At 31.9% G+C, this 19,468-nt stretch overlaps 1 protein-coding gene across 2 annotated transcripts in view; it reads left to right on the top strand.

Moving 5' to 3' along the window:
* Window positions 1–19,468, top strand: part of cps1 (carbamoyl-phosphate synthase 1, mitochondrial) — an 88,703-nt gene that overhangs the window by 53,564 nt on the left and 15,671 nt on the right. For both annotated transcript variants that reach the window (XM_041057887.1, XM_041057888.1), the window contains exons 29-31: window positions 17,061–17,138; window positions 19,042–19,149; window positions 19,379–19,468. In XM_041057887.1, the coding sequence (XP_040913821.1) occupies window positions 17,061–17,138; window positions 19,042–19,149; window positions 19,379–19,468 (276 nt within the window). The remainder of the gene's footprint in view (window positions 1–17,060; window positions 17,139–19,041; window positions 19,150–19,378) is intronic.

The raw sequence follows: 19,468 nt of genomic DNA, 5'->3' as shown, positions 1-19,468 counted from the left end.
AGTAAGGCGTTTTTTTCGGGCAAAAAAAGTCAAAAAATTTTTTGACCTCAAAATGTCATAAAAAACGTCATAGTATAGTAAGGCGTCAAAATCGGCCAAAAAAAGTCAAAAATTTTTTTGACCTCAAAATGTCATAAAAAACGTCATAGTATAGTAAGGCGTTTTTTTCGGCCAAAAAAAGTCAATTTTTTTTTTGACCTCAAAATGTCATAAAAAACGTCATAGTATAGTAAGGCGTTTTTTTCGGGCAAAAAAAGTCAAAAAATTTTTTGACCTCAAAATGTCATAAAAAACGTCATAGTATACTAAGGCGTCAAAATCGGCCAAAAAAAGTCAAAAAATTTTTTGACCTCAAAATGTCATAAAAAACGTCATAGTATAGTAAGGCGTCAAAATCGGCCAAAAAAAGTCAAAAATTTTTTTGACCTCAAAATGTCATAAAAAACGTCATAGTATAGTAAGGCGTCAAAATCGGCCAAAAAAAGTCAAAAAAATTTTTGACCTCAAAATGTCATAAAAAACGTCATAGTATAGTAAGGCGTTTTTTTCGGCCAAAAAAAGTCAAAAATTTTTTGGACCTCAAAATGTCATAAAAAACGTCATAGTATAGTAAGGCGTTTTTTTCGGCCAAAAAAAGTCAAAAATTTTTTGGACCTCAAAATGTCATAAAAAACGCCATAGTATAGTAAGGCGTTTTTTTCGGCCAAAAAAAGTCAAAATTTTTTTTGACCTCAAAATGTCATAAAAAACGTCATAGTATAGTAAGGCGTTTTTTTCGGGCAAAAACAGTCAAAAATTTTTTTGACCTCAAAATGTCATAAAAAACGTCATAGTATAGTAAGGCGTCAAAATCGGCCAAAAAAAGTCAAAAAAATTTTTGACCTCAAAATGTCATAAAAAACGTCATAGTATAGTAAGGCGTCAAAATCGGCCAAAAAAAGTCAAAAATTTTTTTGACCTCAAAATGTCATAAAAAACGTCATAGTATAGTAAGGTGTCAAAATCGGCCAAAAAAAGTCAAAAAATTTTTTGACCTCAAAATGTCATAAAAAACGTCATAGTATAGTAAGGCGTTTTTTTCGGCCAAAAAAAGTCAAAAATTTTTTGGACCTCAAAATGTCATAAAAAACGTCATAGTATAGTAAGGCGTCAAAATCGGCCAAAAAAAGTCAAAAATTTTTTTGACCTCAAAATGTCATAAAAAACGTCATAGTATAGTAAGGCGTTTTTTTCGGGCAAAAACAGTCAAAAATTTTTTTTACCTCAAAATGTCATAAAAAACGTCATAGTATAGTAAGGCGTCAAAATCGGCCAAAAAAAGTCAAAAAAATTTTTGACCTCAAAATGTCATAAAAAACGTCATAGTATAGTAAGGCGTCAAAATCGGCCAAAAAAAGTCAAAAATTTTTTTGACCTCAAAATGTCATAAAAAACGTCATAGTATAGTAAGGTGTCAAAATCGGCCAAAAAAAGTCAAAAATTTTTTTGACCTCAAAATGTCATAAAAAACGTCATAGTATAGTAAGGTGTCAAAATCGGCCAAAAAAAGTCAAAAAATTTTTTGACCTCAAAATGTCATAAAAAACGCCATAGTATAGTAAGGCGTTTTTTTTGGGCAAAAAAAGTCAAAAATTTTTTGGACCTCAAAATGTCATAAAAAACGACATAGTATAGTAAGGCGTCAAAATCGGCCAAAAAAAGTCAAAAATTTTTTTGACCTCAAAATGTCATAAAAAACGTCATAGTATAGTAAGGCGTTTTTTTCGGGCAAAAAAAGTCAAAATTTTTTTGGACCTCAAAATGTCATAAAAAACGTCATAGTATAGTAAGGCGTCAAAATCGGGCAAAAAAAGTCAAAATTTTTTTGACCTCAAAATGTCATAAAAAACGTCATAGTATAGTAAGGCGTTTTTTTCGGCCAAAAAAAGTCAAAAATTTTTTTGACCTCAAAATGTCATAAAAAACGTCATAGTATAGTAAGGCGTCAAAATCGGGCAAAAAAAGTCAAAATTTTTTTTGACCTCAAAATGTCATAAAAAACGTCATAGTATAGTAAGGCGTTTTTTTCGGGCAAAAACAGTCAAAATTTTTTTTGACCTCAAAATGTCATAAAAAACGTCATAGTATAGTAAGGCGTTTTTTTCGGCCAAAAAAAGTCAAAAATTTTTTTGACCTCAAAATGTCATAAAAAACGTCATAGTATAGTAAGGCGTTTTTTTCGGGCAAAAAAAGTCAAAAAAATTTTTGACCTCAAAATGTCATAAAAAACGTCATAGTATAGTAAGGCGTCAAAATCGGGCAAAAAAAGTCAAAAATTTTTTTTACCTCAAAATGTCATAAAAAACGTCATAGTATAGTAAGGCGTTTTTTTCGGCCAAAAAAAGTCAAAAAAATTTTTGACCTCAAAATGTCATAAAAAACGCCATAGTATAGTAAGGCGTTTTTTTCGGCCAAAAAAAGTCAAAAAAATTTTTGACCTCAAAATGTCATAAAAAACACCATAGTATAGTAAGGCGTTTTTTTTGGGCAAAAAAAGTCAAAAATTTTTTGGACCTCAAAATGTCATAAAAAACGACATAGTATAGTAAGGCGTCAAAATTGGCCAAAAAAAGTCAAAATTTTTTTTGACCTCAAAATGTCATAAAAAACGTCATAGTATAGTAAGGCGTTTTTTTCGGGCAAAAACAGTCAAAAATTTTTTTGACCTCAAAATGTCATAAAAAACGTCATAGTATAGTAAGGCGTCAAAATCGGCCAAAAAAAGTCAAAAAAATTTTTGACCTCAAAATGTCATAAAAAACGTCATAGTATAGTAAGGCGTTTTTTTCGGCCAAAAAAAGTCAAAAATTTTTTGGACCTCAAAATGTCATAAAAAACGTCATAGTATAGTAAGGCGTCAAAATCGGCCAAAAAAAGTCAAAAAATTTTTTGACCTCAAAATGTCATAAAAAACGTCATAGTATAGTAAGGCGTTTTTTTCGGCCAAAAAAAGTCAAAATTTTTTTTGACCTCAAAATGTCATAAAAAACGTCATAGTATAGTAAGGCGTTTTTTTCGGCCAAAAAAAGTCAAAAATTTTTTGGACCTCAAAATGTCATAAAAAACGTCATAGTATAGTAAGGCGTTTTTTTCGGCCAAAAAAAGTCAAAAATTTTTTGGACCTCAAAATGTCATAAAAAACGTCATAGTATAGTAAGGCGTTTTTTTCGGCCAAAAAAAGTCAAAAATTTTTTTGACCTCAAAATGTCATAAAAAACGTCATAGTATAGTAAGGCGTTTTTTTCGGGCAAAAAAAGTCAAAAAAATTTTTGACCTCAAAATGTCATAAAAAACGTCATAGTATAGTAAGGCGTCAAAATCGGGCAAAAAAAGTCAAAAATTTTTTTTACCTCAAAATGTCATAAAAAACGTCATAGTATAGTAAGGCGTTTTTTTCGGCCAAAAAAAGTCAAAAAAATTTTTGACCTCAAAATGTCATAAAAAACGCCATAGTATAGTAAGGCGTTTTTTCGGCCAAAAAAAGTCAAAAAAATTTTTGACCTCAAAATGTCATAAAAAACACCATAGTATAGTAAGGCGTTTTTTTTGGGCAAAAAAAGTCAAAAATTTTTTGGACCTCAAAATGTCATAAAAAACGACATAGTATAGTAAGGCGTCAAAATTGGCCAAAAAAAGTCAAAAATTTTTTTGACCTCAAAATGTCATAAAAAACGTCATAGTATAGTAAGGCGTTTTTTTCGGGCAAAAAAAGTCAAAATTTTTTTGGACCTCAAAATGTCATAAAAAACGTCATAGTATAGTAAGGCGTCAAAATCGGCCAAAAAAAGTCAAAATTTTTTTGACCTCAAAATGTCATAAAAAACGTCATAGTATAGTAAGGCGTTTTTTTCGGCCAAAAAAAGTCAAAAATTTTTTGGACCTCAAAATGTCATAAAAAACGTCATAGTATAGTAAGGCGTTTTTTTCGGCCAAAAAAAGTCAAAAATTTTTTGGACCTCAAAATGTCATAAAAAACGTCATAGTATAGTAAGGCGTCAAAATCGGCCAAAAAAAGTCAAAAAAATTTTTGACCTCAAAATGTCATAAAAAACGTCATAGTATAGTAAGGCGTTTTTTTCGGCCAAAAAAAGTCAAAAATTTTTTGGACCTCAAAATGTCATAAAAAACGTCATAGTATAGTAAGGCGTTTTTTTCGGCCAAAAAAAGTCAAAAATTTTTTGGACCTCAAAATGTCATAAAAAACGTCATAGTATAGTAAGGCGTCAAAATCGGCCAAAAATAGTCAAAAATTTTTTTGACCTCAAAATGTCATAAAAAACGTCATAGTATAGTAAGGCGTCAAAATCGGCCAAAAAAAGTCAAAAAAATTTTTGACCTCAAAATGTCATAAAAAACGTCATAGTATAGTAAGGCGTTTTTTTCGGCCAAAAAAAGTCAAAAATGTTTTGGACCTCAAAATGTCATAAAAAACGTCATAGTATAGTAAGGCGTTTTTTTCGGGCAAAAAAAGTCAAAATTTTTTTGGACCTCAAAATGTCATAAAAAACGTCATAGTATAGTAAGGCGTCAAAATCGGCCAAAAAAAGTCAAAAAAATTTTTGACCTCAAAATGTCATAAAAAACGTCATAGTATAGTAAGCCGTTTTTTTCGGCCAAAAAAAGTCAAAAATTTTTTGGACCTCAAAATGTCATAAAAAACGTCATAGTATAGTAAGGCGTTTTTTTCGGCCAAAAGTCAAAAATTTTTTGGACCTCAAAATGTCATAAAAAACGTCATAGTATAGTAAGGCGTCAAAATCGGCCAAAAAAAGTCAAAATTTTTTTTGACCTCAAAATGTCATAAAAAACGTCATAGTATAGTAAGGCGTTTTTTTCGGGCAAAAAAAGTCAAAAATTTTTTTGACCTCAAAATGTCATAAAAAACGTCATAGTATAGTAAGGCGTCAAAATCGGCCAAAAAAAGTCAAAAATTTTTTTGACCTCAAAATGTCATAAAAAACGTCATAGTATAGTAAGGCGTTTTTTTCGGGCAAAAAAAGTCAAAAAATTTTTTGACCTCAAAATGTCATAAAAAACGTCATAGTATAGTAAGGCGTCAAAATCGGCCAAAAAAAGTCAAAAATTTTTTGGACCTCAAAATGTCATAAAAAACGTCATAGTATAGTAAGGCGTTTTTTTCGGCCAAAAAAAGTCAATTTTTTTTTTGACCTCAAAATGTCATAAAAAACGTCATAGTATAGTAAGGCGTTTTTTTCGGGCAAAAAAAGTCAAAAAATTTTTTGACCTCAAAATGTCATAAAAAACGTCATAGTATACTAAGGCGTCAAAATCGGCCAAAAAAAGTCAAAAAATTTTTTGACCTCAAAATGTCATAAAAAACGTCATAGTATAGTAAGGCGTCAAAATCGGCCAAAAAAAGTCAAAAATTTTTTTGACCTCAAAATGTCATAAAAAACGTCATAGTATAGTAAGGCGTCAAAATCGGCCAAAAAAAGTCAAAAAAATTTTTGACCTCAAAATGTCATAAAAAACGTCATAGTATAGTAAGGCGTTTTTTTCGGCCAAAAAAAGTCAAAAATTTTTTGGACCTCAAAATGTCATAAAAAACGTCATAGTATAGTAAGGCGTCAAAATCGGCCAAAAAAAGTCAAAAATTTTTTTGACCTCAAAATGTCATAAAAAACGTCATAGTATAGTAAGGCGTTTTTTTCGGGCAAAAACAGTCAAAAATTTTTTTTACCTCAAAATGTCATAAAAAACGTCATAGTATAGTAAGGCGTCAAAATCGGCCAAAAAAAGTCAAAAAAATTTTTGACCTCAAAATGTCATAAAAAACGTCATAGTATAGTAAGGCGTCAAAATCGGCCAAAAAAAGTCAAAAATTTTTTTGACCTCAAAATGTCATAAAAAACGTCATAGTATAGTAAGGTGTCAAAATCGGCCAAAAAAAGTCAAAAATTTTTTTGACCTCAAAATGTCATAAAAAACGTCATAGTATAGTAAGGTATCAAAATCGGCCAAAAAAAGTCAAAAAATTTTTTGACCTCAAAATGTCATAAAAAACGCCATAGTATAGTAAGGCGTTTTTTTTGGGCAAAAAAAGTCAAAAATTTTTTGGACCTCAAAATGTCATAAAAAACGACATAGTATAGTAAGGCGTCAAAATCGGCCAAAAAAAGTCAAAAATTTTTTTGACCTCAAAATGTCATAAAAAACGTCATAGTATAGTAAGGCGTTTTTTTCGGGCAAAAAAAGTCAAAATTTTTTTGGACCTCAAAATGTCATAAAAAACGTCATAGTATAGTAAGGCGTCAAAATCGGGCAAAAAAAGTCAAAATTTTTTTGACCTCAAAATGTCATAAAAAACGTCATAGTATAGTAAGGCGTTTTTTTCGGCCAAAAAAAGTCAAAAATTTTTTTGACCTCAAAATGTCATAAAAAACGTCATAGTATAGTAAGGCGTCAAAATCGGGCAAAAAAAGTCAAAATTTTTTTTGACCTCAAAATGTCATAAAAAACGTCATAGTATAGTAAGGCGTTTTTTTCGGGCAAAAACAGTCAAAATTTTTTTTGACCTCAAAATGTCATAAAAAACGTCATAGTATAGTAAGGCGTTTTTTTCGGCCAAAAAAAGTCAAAAATTTTTTTGACCTCAAAATGTCATAAAAAACGTCATAGTATAGTAAGGCGTTTTTTTCGGGCAAAAAAAGTCAAAAAAATTTTTGACCTCAAAATGTCATAAAAAACGTCATAGTATAGTAAGGCGTCAAAATCGGGCAAAAAAAGTCAAAAATTTTTTTTACCTCAAAATGTCATAAAAAACGTCATAGTATAGTAAGGCGTTTTTTTCGGCCAAAAAAAGTCAAAAAAATTTTTGACCTCAAAATGTCATAAAAAACGCCATAGTATAGTAAGGCGTTTTTTTCGGCCAAAAAAAGTCAAAAAAATTTTTGACCTCAAAATGTCATAAAAAACACCATAGTATAGTAAGGCGTTTTTTTTGGGCAAAAAAAGTCAAAAATTTTTTGGACCTCAAAATGTCATAAAAAACGACATAGTATAGTAAGGCGTCAAAATTGGCCAAAAAAAGTCAAAAATTTTTTTGACCTCAAAATGTCATAAAAAACGTCATAGTATAGTAAGGCGTTTTTTTTCGGGCAAAAAAAGTCAAAATTTTTTTGGACCTCAAAATGTCATAAAAAACGTCATAGTATAGTAAGGCGTCAAAATCGGCCAAAAAAAGTCAAAATTTTTTTGACCTCAAAATGTCATAAAAAACGTCATAGTATAGTAAGGCGTTTTTTTCGGCCAAAAAAAGTCAAAAATTTTTTGGACCTCAAAATGTCATAAAAAACGTCATAGTATAGTAAGGCGTTTTTTTCGGCCAAAAAAAGTCAAAAATTTTTTGGACCTCAAAATGTCATAAAAAACGTCATAGTATAGTAAGGCGTCAAAATCGGCCAAAAAAAGTCAAAAAAATTTTTGACCTCAAAATGTCATAAAAAACGTCATAGTATAGTAAGGCGTCAAAATCGGCCAAAAATAGTCAAAAATTTTTTTGACCTCAAAATGTCATAAAAAACGTCATAGTATAGTAAGGCGTCAAAATCGGCCAAAAAAAGTCAAAAAAATTTTTGACCTCAAAATGTCATAAAAAACGTCATAGTATAGTAAGGCGTTTTTTTCGGCCAAAAAAAGTCAAAAATTTTTTGGACCTCAAAATGTCATAAAAAACGTCATAGTATAGTAAGGCGTTTTTTTCGGGCAAAAACAGTCAAAAATTTTTTTGACCTCAAAATGTCATAAAAAACGTCATAGTATAGTAAGGCGTCAAAATCGGCCAAAAAAAGTCAAAAAAATTTTTGACCTCAAAATGTCATAAAAAACGTCATAGTATAGTAAGGCGTCAAAATCGGCCAAAAAAAGTCAAAAAATTTTTTTGACCTCAAAATGTCATAAAAAACGTCATAGTATAGTAAGGTGTCAAAATCGGCCAAAAAAAGTCAAAAAATTTTTTGACCTCAAAATGTCATAAAAAACGTCATAGTATAGTAAGGCGTTTTTTTCGGCCAAAAAAAGTCAAAAATTTTTTGGACCTCAAAATGTCATAAAAAACGTCATAGTATAGTAAGGCGTCAAAATCGGCCAAAAAAAGTCAAAAATTTTTTTGACCTCAAAATGTCATAAAAAACGTCATAGTATAGTAAGGCGTTTTTTTCGGCCAAAAAAAGTCAAAATTTTTTTTGACCTCAAAATGTCATAAAAAACGTCATAGTATAGTAAGGCGTCAAAATCGGCCAAAAAAAGTCAAAAATTTTTTTGACCTCAAAATGTCATAAAAAACGTCATAGTATAGTAAGGCGTTTTTTTCGGGCAAAAAAAGTCAAAAAAATTTTTGACCTCAAAATGTCATAAAAAAACGTCATAGTATAGTAAGGCGTCAAAATCGGGCAAAAAAAGTCAAAAATTTTTTTTACCTCAAAATGTCATAAAAAACGTCATAGTATAGTAAGGCGTTTTTTTCGGCCAAAAAAAGTCAAAAAAATTTTTGACCTCAAAATGTCATAAAAAACGCCATAGTATAGTAAGGCGTGTTTTTTGGGTAAAAAAAGTCAATTTTTTTTTTGACCTCAAAATGTCATAAATAACGCCATAGTATAGTAAGGCGTTTTTTTCGGGCAAAAAAAGTCAAAAAATTTTTTGACCTCAAAATGTCATAAAAAACGTCATAGTATAGTAAGGCGTCAAAATCGGGCAAAAAAAGTCAAAAATTTTTTTTACCTCAAAATGTCATAAAAAACGTCATAGTATAGTAAGGCGTTTTTTTCGGCCAAAAAAAGTCAAAAAAATTTTTGACCTCAAAATGTCATAAAAAACGTCATAGTATAGTAAGGCGTTTTTTTTGGGCAAAAAAAGTCAATTTTTTTTTTTACCTCAAAATGTCATAAAAAACGTCATAGTATAGTAAGGCGTTTTTTTCGGCCAAAAAAAGTCAAAAATGTTTTGGACCTCAAAATGTCATAAAAAACGTCATAGTATAGTAAGGCGTTTTTTTCGGGCAAAAAAAGTCAAAATTTTTTTGGACCTCAAAATGTCATAAAAAACGTCATAGTATAGTAAGGCGTCAAAATCGGCCAAAAAAAGTCAAAAAAATTTTTGACCTCAAAATGTCATAAAAAACGTCATAGTATAGTAAGCCGTTTTTTTCGGCCAAAAAAAGTCAAAAATTTTTTGGACCTCAAAATGTCATAAAAAACGTCATAGTAAGGCGTTTTTTTCGGCCAAAAGTCAAAAATTTTTTGGACCTCAAAATGTCATAAAAAACGTCATAGTATAGTAAGGCGTCAAAATCGGCCAAAAAAAGTCAAAATTTTTTTTGACCTCAAAATGTCATAAAAAACGTCATAGTATAGTAAGGCGTTTTTTTCGGGCAAAAAAAGTCAAAAATTTTTTTGACCTCAAAATGTCATAAAAAACGTCATAGTATAGTAAGGCGTCAAAATCGGCCAAAAAAAGTCAAAAATTTTTTTGACCTCAAAATGTCATAAAAAACGTCATAGTATAGTAAGGCGTTTTTTTCGGGCAAAAAAAGTCAAAAAATTTTTTGACCTCAAAATGTCATAAAAAACGTCATAGTATAGTAAGGCGTCAAAATCGGCCAAAAAAAGTCAAAAATTTTTTGGACCTCAAAATGTCATAAAAAACGTCATAGTATAGTAAGGCGTTTTTTTCGGCCAAAAAAAGTCAATTTTTTTTTTGACCTCAAAATGTCATAAAAAACGTCATAGTATAGTAAGGCGTTTTTTTCGGGCAAAAAAAGTCAAAAAATTTTTTGACCTCAAAATGTCATAAAAAACGTCATAGTATAGTAAGGCGTCAAAATCGGCCAAAAAAAGTCAAAAAATTTTTTGACCTCAAAATGTCATAAAAAACGTCATAGTATAGTAAGGCGTCAAAATCGGCCAAAAAAAGTCAAAAATTTTTTTGACCTCAAAATGTCATAAAAAACGTCATAGTATAGTAAGGCGTCAAAATCGGCCAAAAAAAGTCAAAAAATTTTTTGACCTCAAAATGTCATAAAAAACGTCATAGTATAGTAAGGCGTTTTTTTCGGCCAAAAAAAGTCAAAAATTTTTTGGACCTCAAAATGTCATAAAAAACGTCATAGTATAGTAAGGCGTCAAAATCGGCCAAAAAAAGTCAAAAATTTTTTTGACCTCAAAATGTCATAAAAAACGTCATAGTATAGTAAGGCGTTTTTTTCGGCCAAAAAAAGTCAAAAATTTTTTGGACCTCAAAATGTCATAAAAAACGTCATAGTATAGTAAGGCGTCAAAATCGGCCAAAAAAAGTCAAAAATTTTTTTGACCTCAAAATGTCATTAAAAACGTCATAGTATAGTAAGGCGTCAAAATCGGCCAAAAAAAGTCAAAAAATTTTTTGACCTCAAAATGTCATAAAAAACGTCATAGTATAGTAAGGCGTTTTTTTCGGGCAAAAAAAGTCAAAAAAATTTTTGACCTCAAAATGTCATAAAAAACGTCATAGTATAGTAAGGCGTCAAAATCGGGCAAAAAAAGTCAAAAATTTTTTTTACCTCAAAATGTCATAAAAAACGTCATAGTATAGTAAGGCGTTTTTTTCGGCCAAAAAAAGTCAAAAAAATTTTTGACCTCAAAATGTCATAAAAAACGCCATAGTATAGTAAGGCGTTTTTTTCGGCCAAAAAAAGTCAAAAAAATTTTTGACCTCAAAATGTCATAAAAAACGCCATAGTATAGTAAGGCGTTTTTTTTGGGCAAAAAAAGTCAAAAATTTTTTGGACCTCAAAATGTCATAAAAAACGACATAGTATAGTAAGGCGTCAAAATCGGCCAAAAAAAGTCAAAAATTTTTTTGACCTCAAAATGTCATAAAAAACGTCATAGTATAGTAAGGCGTTTTTTTCGGTCAAAAAAAGTCAAAAATTTTTTGGACCTCAAAATGTCATAAAAAACGTCATAGTATAGTAAGGCGTCAAAATCGGCCAAAAAAAGTCAAAAAAATTTTTGACCTCAAAATGTCATAAAAAACGTCATAGTATAGTAAGGCGTTTTTTTTCGGCCAAAAAAAGTCAAAATTTTTTTGGACCTCAAAATGTCATAAAAAACGTCATAGTATAGTAAGGCGTCAAAATCGGCCAAAAGAAATCAAAAAAATTTTTGACCTCAAAATGTCATAAAAAACGTCATAGTATAGTAAGGCGTTTTTTTCGGCCAAAAAAAGTCAAAAATTTTTTTGACCTCAAAATGTCATAAAAAACGTCATAGTATAGTAAGGCGTCAAAATCGGGCAAAAAAAGTCAAAATTTTTTTTGACCTCAAAATGTCATAAAAAACGTCATAGTATAGTAAGGCGTTTTTTTCGGGCAAAAAAAGTCAAAAAATTTTTGACCTCAAAATGTCATAAAAAAAACGTCATAGTATAGTAAGGCGTCAAAATCGGCCAAAAAAAGTCAAAAATTTTTTTGACCTCAAAATGTCATAAAAAACGTCATAGTATAGTAAGGCGTTTTTTTCGGGCAAAAAAAGTCAAAAATTTTTTTGACCTCATAATGTCATAAAAAACGTCATAGTATAGTAAGGCGTGAAAAATCGGCCAAAACTAGTCAAAATTTTTTTTGACCTCAGAATGTCATAAAAAAGTTATAGTATAGTAAGGCGTTTTTTTCGGCCAAAAAAAGTCAAAAATTTTTTGGACCTCAAAATGTCATAAAAAACGTCATAGTATAGTATGGCGTCAAAATCGGCCAAAAAAAGTCAAAAAAATTTTTGACCTCAAAATGTCATAAAAAAACGTCATAGTATAGTAAGGCGTTTTTTTCGGCCAAAAAAAGTCAAAAATTTTTTGACCTCAAAATGTCATAAAAAACGTCATAGTATAGTAAGGCGTCAAAATCGGCCAAAAAAAGTCAGAATTTTTTTGACCTCAAAATGTCATAAAAAACGTCATAGTATAGTAAGGCGTTTTTTTTCGGCCAAAAAAAGTCAAAATTTTTTTGGACCTCAAAATGTCATAAAAAACGTCATAGTATAGTAAGGCGTCAAAATCGGCCAAAAAAAGTCAAAATTTTTTTGGACCTCAAAATGTCATAAAAAACGTCATAGTATAGTAAGGCGTCAAAATCGGCCAAAAAAAGTCAAAAATTTTTTTGACCTCAAAATGTCATAAAAACGTCATAGTATAGTAAGGCGTCAAAATCGGCCAAAAAAAGTCAAAAATTTTTTTGACCTCAAAATGTCATAAAAAACGTCATAGTATAGTAAGGCGTTTTTTTCGGCCAAAAAAAGTCAAAAATTTTTTGGACCTCAAAATGTCATAAAAAACGTCATAGTATAGTAAGGCGTTTTTTTCGGCCAAAAAAAGTCAAAAATTTTTTGGAACTCAAAATGTCATAAAAAACGTCATAGTATAGTAAGGCGTTTTTTTCGGGCAAAAAAAGTCAAAAATTTTTTGACCTCAAAATGTCATAAAAAACGTCATAGTATAGTAAGGCGTCAAAATCGGCCAAAAAAAGTCAAAATTTTTTTTGATCTCAAAATGTCATAAAAAACGTCATAGTATAGTAAGGCGTCAAAATCGGCCAAAAAAAGTCAAAATTTTTTTTGACCTCAAAATGTCATAAAAAACGTCATAGTATAGTAAGGCGTTTTTTTCGGGCAAAAAAAGTCAAAAATTTTTTTGACCTCAAAATGTCATAAAAAACGTCATAGTATAGTAAGGCGTCAAAATCGCCCAAAAAAAGTCAAAAATTTTTTTGACCTCAAAATGTCATAAAAAACGTCATAGTATAGTAAGGCGTCAAAATCGGCCAAAAATAGTCAAAAATTTTTTTGACCTCAAAATGTCATAAAAAACGTCATAGTATAGTAAGGCGTCAAAATCGGCCAAAAAAAGTCAAAAAAATTTTTGACCTCAAAATGTCATAAAAAACATCATAGTATAGTAAGGCGTTTTTTTCGGCCAAAAAAAGTCAAAAATTTTTTGGAACTCAAAATGTCATAAAAAACGTCATAGTATAGTAAGGCGTTTTTTTCGGGCAAAAAAAGTCAAAAATTTTTTGACCTCAAAATGTCATAAAAAACGTCATAGTATAGTAAGGCGTCAAAATCGGCCAAAAAAAGTCAAAATTTTTTTTGATCTCAAAATGTCATAAAAAACGTCATAGTATAGTAAGGCGTCAAAATCGGCCAAAAAAAGTCACAATTTTTTTTGACCTCAAAATGTCATAAAAACGTCATAGTATAGTAAGGCGTTTTTTTCGGGCAAAAAAAGTCAAAAATTTTTTGGAACTCAAAATGTCATAAAAAACGTCGTAGTATAGTAAGGCGTTTTTTTCGGGCAAAAAAAGTCAAAAATTTTTTGACCTCAAAATGTCATAAAAAACGTCATAGTATAGTAAGGCGTCAAAATCGGCCAAAAAAAGTCAAAATTTTTTTTGATCTCAAAATGTCATAAAAAACGTCATAGTATAGTAAGGCGTCAAAATCGGCCAAAAAAAGTCAAAAAAATTTTTGACCTCAAAATGTCATAAAAAACGTCATAGTATAGTAAGGCGTTTTTTTCGGCCAAAAAAAGTCAAAAAATTTTTGGACCTCAAAATGTCATAAAAAACGTCATAGTATAGTAAGGCGTTTTTTTCGGTCAAAAAAAGTCAAAAATTTTTTTGACCTCAAAATGTCATAAAAAACGTCAGTATAGTAAGGCGTTTTTTTCGGTCAAAAAAAGTCAAAATTTTTTTTGACCTCAAAATGTCATAAAAAACGTCATAGTATAGTAAGGCGTCAAAATCGGCCAAAAATAGTCAAAATTTTTTTTGACCTCAAAATGTCATAAAAAACATCATAGTATAGTAAGGCGTTTTTTTCGGCCAAAAAAAGTCAAAAAATTTTTTGACCTCAAAATGTCATAAAAAACGTCATAGTATAGTATGGCGTCAAAATCGGCCAAAAAAAGTCAAAAAAATTTTTGACCTCAAAATGTCATAAAAAACGTCATAGTATAGTAAGGCGTTTTTTTCGGCCAAAAAAAGTCAAAATTTTTTTTGGCCTCAAAATGTCATAAAAAACGTCATAGTATAGTAAGGCGTTTTTTTCGGCCAAAAAAAGTCAAAATTTTTTTTGACCTCAAAATGTCATAAAAAACGTCATAGTATAGTAAGGCGTTTTTTTCGGCCAAAAAAAGTCAAAAAATTTTTTGACCTCATAATGTCATAAAAAACGTCATAGTATAGTAAGGCGTTTTTTTCGGCCAAAAAAAGTCAAAAATTTTTTGGAACTCAAAATGTCATAAAAAACGTCATAGTATAGTATGGCGTCAAAATCGGCCAAAAAAAGTCAAAAAAATTTTTTTGACCTCAAAATGTCATAAAAAAACGTCATAGTATAGTAAGGCGTCAAAATCGGCCAAAAAAAGTCAGAATTTTTTTGACCTCAAAATGTCATAAAAAACGTCATAATATAGTAAGGCGTTTTTTTCGGGCAAAAAAAGTCAAAATTTTTTTGGACCTCAAAATGTCATAAAAAACGTCAAAGTATAGTAAGGCGTCAAAATCGGCCAAAAAAAGTCAAAATTTTTTTGGACCTCAAAATGTCATAAAAAACGTCATAGTATAGTATGGCGTCAAAATTGGGCAAAAAAAGTCAAAATTGTTTTTGACCTCAAAATGTCATAAAAAACGTCATAGTATAGTAAGGCGTCAAAAAATGTGAAAAAAGTCTTTTTTTTGTAAGACCTCAAAATGTCATAAAAAAACATCATACGGCCGTAAGGTGTCAAAAAATGCCAAAAAAGTCATTTTTTAGTAAGACCTCAAAATGTCATAAAAAAGGTTATACTATAGTAAGGCATCAAAAAATGTCTTTTTTTTTTTTTTACTAGTAAGGTTGGTCATATTGAAAATAACTGCCTGGTTTGCTCAGTTGGTAGACTATGAGACTCACTTTCTCAGGGTCGTGGGTTTGAACCCCACTCCAGGCGGCACCACCTCCCATGCACTCACCACCCGTGGGAGGTGCCATTGGACTTTGTTGCATTATGGACTGGGCGGCAGTCCCCCCCGCGACCTGGCCCTGGACCCAGATAAGCAGCAGATGATGACATGAAATGACATATTGAAAATTAGTTGATGATGAATAAATCATATATAAACAATATTGACAAAGCATTTTTAATAATTTATAAATGTACAATTTTAGTTATAAATGGTTTTATGATCATTAACAAATGTATATAAATAGTTTATTCATGATTAATTCAATATCTAATAATAGTTTCTAAATGTCTTGTAACTTAATAAGTGTTTTAATAATCTTTTACAAATGTATTTAAGTGTTTAGTTCATAATTAGTTAACTATCTACTAATATCTACTAATAGCTTATTCTAAAGTGTTACCACAGCGGTTTTTAGCAAAAAAGCTTTTAAAAACCCTCCGTACACTACCTGCTCAACACCAAAGGATGGGCAGATACAGCTGGTGAACATAGTGGAGTATTTGTCAGCTACGGAGTCAGATACTTCCTTCAGGAATTGGAAGAGGGCAAAAACAGGGCTAAATTTTGAAACCTCTATTTGCCTGTTGGCCAGAAACATTCAATTCAGTTCAATTCAATTTTATTTATATAGTGCCTTCCACAATCAAAATTGTCCCAAAGCGCTTTACAGAGACCCAGAGCAAGCACTTAAGGCGACAGTGGCAAGGAAAAACTCCCTTTTAACAGGAAGAAACCTTGAGCAGAACCTGGCTCAGATGGGGGACCCTCCTGCCGATGGTCGGGCTGGGTGAAAGGAGGAAAAGGAGAAAGATAGGACAGCTAGGAATGGAGGAGAGGAAGAGAAGGACATGCAGCATAATACAAACAATGGACAATGTTAGAGGGTCAGCATTTACATTACAGTTAGTGAACAGTTAGTGGATAATGTGTGCTCAGCAGATTACAGTTAAGATAGGAAACAGAGCACAGAGGCAAAAAGCTGTCATGACTGGTAATTATTTACATTACAGTCCGCAAAGAATATTAATCCAATATTTATCTGTAGCAGAATGGAACATTAAACGTGTTAGAAATGGATCATTGTAAACAATAAACAGCAGCAGGGTGGAGCCAGGACCATAGAACATGCAGCTTATATGTAAGGAGAAGGATTTTAAAATCAAATCTGGATTTTACAGGAAGCCAATGAAGAGAAGTTAATACAGGAGTAATATGATCTCTCTTGCTAATTCCAGTCAGTACTCTCGCTGCAGCATTTTGGATCAGCTGGAGGCTTTTTAGAGAGTTAACTGGACATCCTGATAATAGGGAATTACAGTAGTCCAGCCTAGAAGTAACAAAAGCATGGAATCATTATTCAGCATCACTCTGCGACAGAATGTTCCTAATCTTACTGATATTGCGCAGGTGAAATAAGGCGGTCCTAGAGACTTGTTTTATATGAGAGTTAAAGGACAAATCCTGATCAAAAATAACTCCAAGGTTCCTCAGTCATACTGGAGGCTAAATTAATGCCATCCAGAGTAACTATATGATTAGATAAACTGTTTCTGAGGTGTTTGGGACCAAACAAAATAACCTCAGTTTTGTCTGAATTCAGAAGAAGAAAGTTACAGGTCATCCAGGCCTTTATGTCTTTAAGACATGCCTGAAGTATGGCTAACTGATCTGTTTCATCTGGCTTCGTAGATAAATATAGCTGGGTATCATCCGCATAGCAATGGAAATTTATTCCATGCTTCCTGATAATATTGCCTAGGGGAAGCATGTATAAGGTGAACAATATCGGTCCAAGCACAGAACCCTGTGGAAATCCATGACTAACTCCTAATTTGGTCTCCAAATTAATAATAATGTTGCTCCATAACTACTGGTGTGCTGGAGTACAGAGAGTCAGAATACAAAAAAAAAAAAATCACTCACTAAAAACTGAACTTCAGTCACAAAAGGCTACAACCTTGTTCAGACTGGGTTATTTCACTTTTTAGTCATTGACAGAATAAACTTCCTGCTGTCTTTCCTCCAGGAACATCCAGTGGTCATCACCAAGTTCATCCGCGGTGCCAGGGAGGTAGAGGTGGATGCTGTGGCGAAGGCTGGCAAGGTGAGACACAACTGACATATTCTGCCCAGTCATACAGGTTTACACCATTGTGTTATTATGTGTCTGTGAAGACACCTGGCAGTGCAGCCTCATTGCTTTGGTAATGTTGGCCAACTATACAACTTGCACCAGATGTGTTATTACGTTCTGCCTGCAATAATTACAAGCACTAGAACATAAGTTACATACAGTAAACCTCCACTACATAATGTAACATAGTTTTGCACAGTGCAGCAGCCTGGAAAACATTATTTTTCCCTCTTTTATTTATATTGACACCTTGTTTGATCATGTTTTAATTAGTCTGGCATTATTCAGCCCTTCATTATTTTTCAGTTTAAATGGAGATGTATGAAAGATACTGAGCCCAGCAGATGAATGGAGTGGAAGTAGTCTCATTCATCTTCAATGAAAAGACACCACAGCCTAGACAGATCTGATGGGGACAATGGAATACATGAAAACCACAATTCAGGAAAGTGGTAAAGTGGTGACACTAGATATATTTCGATTTTTTTTTTTTTACATTAGATCAGTTTTGGGCATCTTGAAATGACATGCTCCACACATTTGTGATTTTTTCATTTTTTGGCTGGTTGTATTCTTTTGCTGTACAGTTTTTACTCTCTTATGAATGTAATGTCATGTACATAGTACATGTGGTAGTATGGAGTAAGAATGTTAATGAAAACTCCAGCCTATAATAATAGAATCCACTTATTGGAATATCAGAAAGTTAAATGTCTGAATTATTTGATTTCTTCTCCTGTTGAACTGCATTTTCCATAACGGTGACAGTTTGTGAATGTGTTCAGTGGTGAATTTAAATACGAAAAACGGTCTGTCAGATACCGAAAACGACATGTTTAAATTTCTCCCTGGTAATCACAAACACTTGTTTTGTAGACATTATTATTAAATATTATTAATTATTTGATCTTAAAATGACTCCCGAGACACAGAAGTTTTAGATTAACAGTTATTTAACAATAAGCCAGAAAACTTTTATAAATATATAATTGTTAGCATTGTAAGTAAATGACAGAGACACCTAGGTACTTGTCCTAAACACCCTGTCTGTTTTTCCATTGTCTAGGCTGTGGGAGTCATTTCAAGGGTGTCAGTTTGAACGTGAGCAATCCAGTTGTATGGTAGATTTTCTCTCTGTACTTTTCCCTGAAAAAGCCCCTCCTTTATCTTCAGTATCACATTAACAAGCTGTCCATTCATTGAATACCAAACAGGCTTCATTATTCCTGGCCAGGCTGTGTGTGTATGTGTGTGCGTGTGTGTGTGTGTGAGAGAGAGAGAGAGAGAGAGAGAGAGAGAGAGAGAATGAATGTGTGGGAGAGTGGAAAAGTCAGAGATAATACATATTAATTACAGGCTCTATCTGAAGAGTGCTAATGAATGCTGTGGTTAGCAGCAGTTTAAATGAACTAATGACACGGCAGCTCATTTACAGACACACACATTTGCACAGAGTTGCTTGGTAATACAGATCTCCCTTCCTGTAGGTGAAATGTTGAAAGTTATGCTTTTGACACTGAATATCCACGTACATTGTTACCTACTGCCTCTGTCAACAATTATGGGCCCTTTGTCCTAAATAGATTCTCAATGATGGTTGACCTGATCAAATGTATTTATTCCCTCCACATGCACATTGCAGCGCTTACAGTTTTTGAACTGCCTCAACATATTTTGACACTGCATTTTTGTATACTGTTTTGCAAAGAGACATTCTGTAGATATGGGGTCTGGAGACCATCTGTCTTAAAGAAAGTGTGTAAGAAGAGAACAGACCAATGGTTGCTCTAAGTAGGAATTTCTGTTGTTTGTTAGAGTTATAATCTGTATGCATATACTGTAAGTGTGACATAATCATTGCGTGTCTGTCCAGGTTCTGGTCCATGCCATAACAGAGCATGTGGAGGACGCTGGGGTGCACTCAGGAGATGCCACCCTAATGCTGCCTACCCAGACTATTAGCCAGGGGGCACTAGAAAAGGTCAGTTAAGTCATCCTCAGCATTTACATTGTGACTCAAACCATGGAAATTGTACTATAATTTTTGATGAAAAAGTTTCTATTCCACAGGAAACAGGTTCCATGTTCTGTGTGCAGTTAAATATGCAGTCTCCATCATATGCATACACAGAGATACTGTGGTATGAAACAGTTTACAGACAGCCTCATATATATTGTATATGTCTGTTTTGTTTTTCCATTGCTTTCAGGTTAAGACCGCCACCCGCAAAATTGCGCAAGCATTTGAAATTTCGGGGCCCTTCAACACTCAATTTCTGGTTAAAGGCAATGATGTCATG

This window comes from Toxotes jaculatrix, chromosome 15 (assembly GCF_017976425.1).
Source record: "Toxotes jaculatrix isolate fToxJac2 chromosome 15, fToxJac2.pri, whole genome shotgun sequence".
NCBI classification, from domain to species: Eukaryota; Metazoa; Chordata; class Actinopteri; family Toxotidae; genus Toxotes; species Toxotes jaculatrix.
Note: the sequence above shows the minus strand (reverse complement) of the source record. Positions and strands in the feature narration are given on the sequence as shown.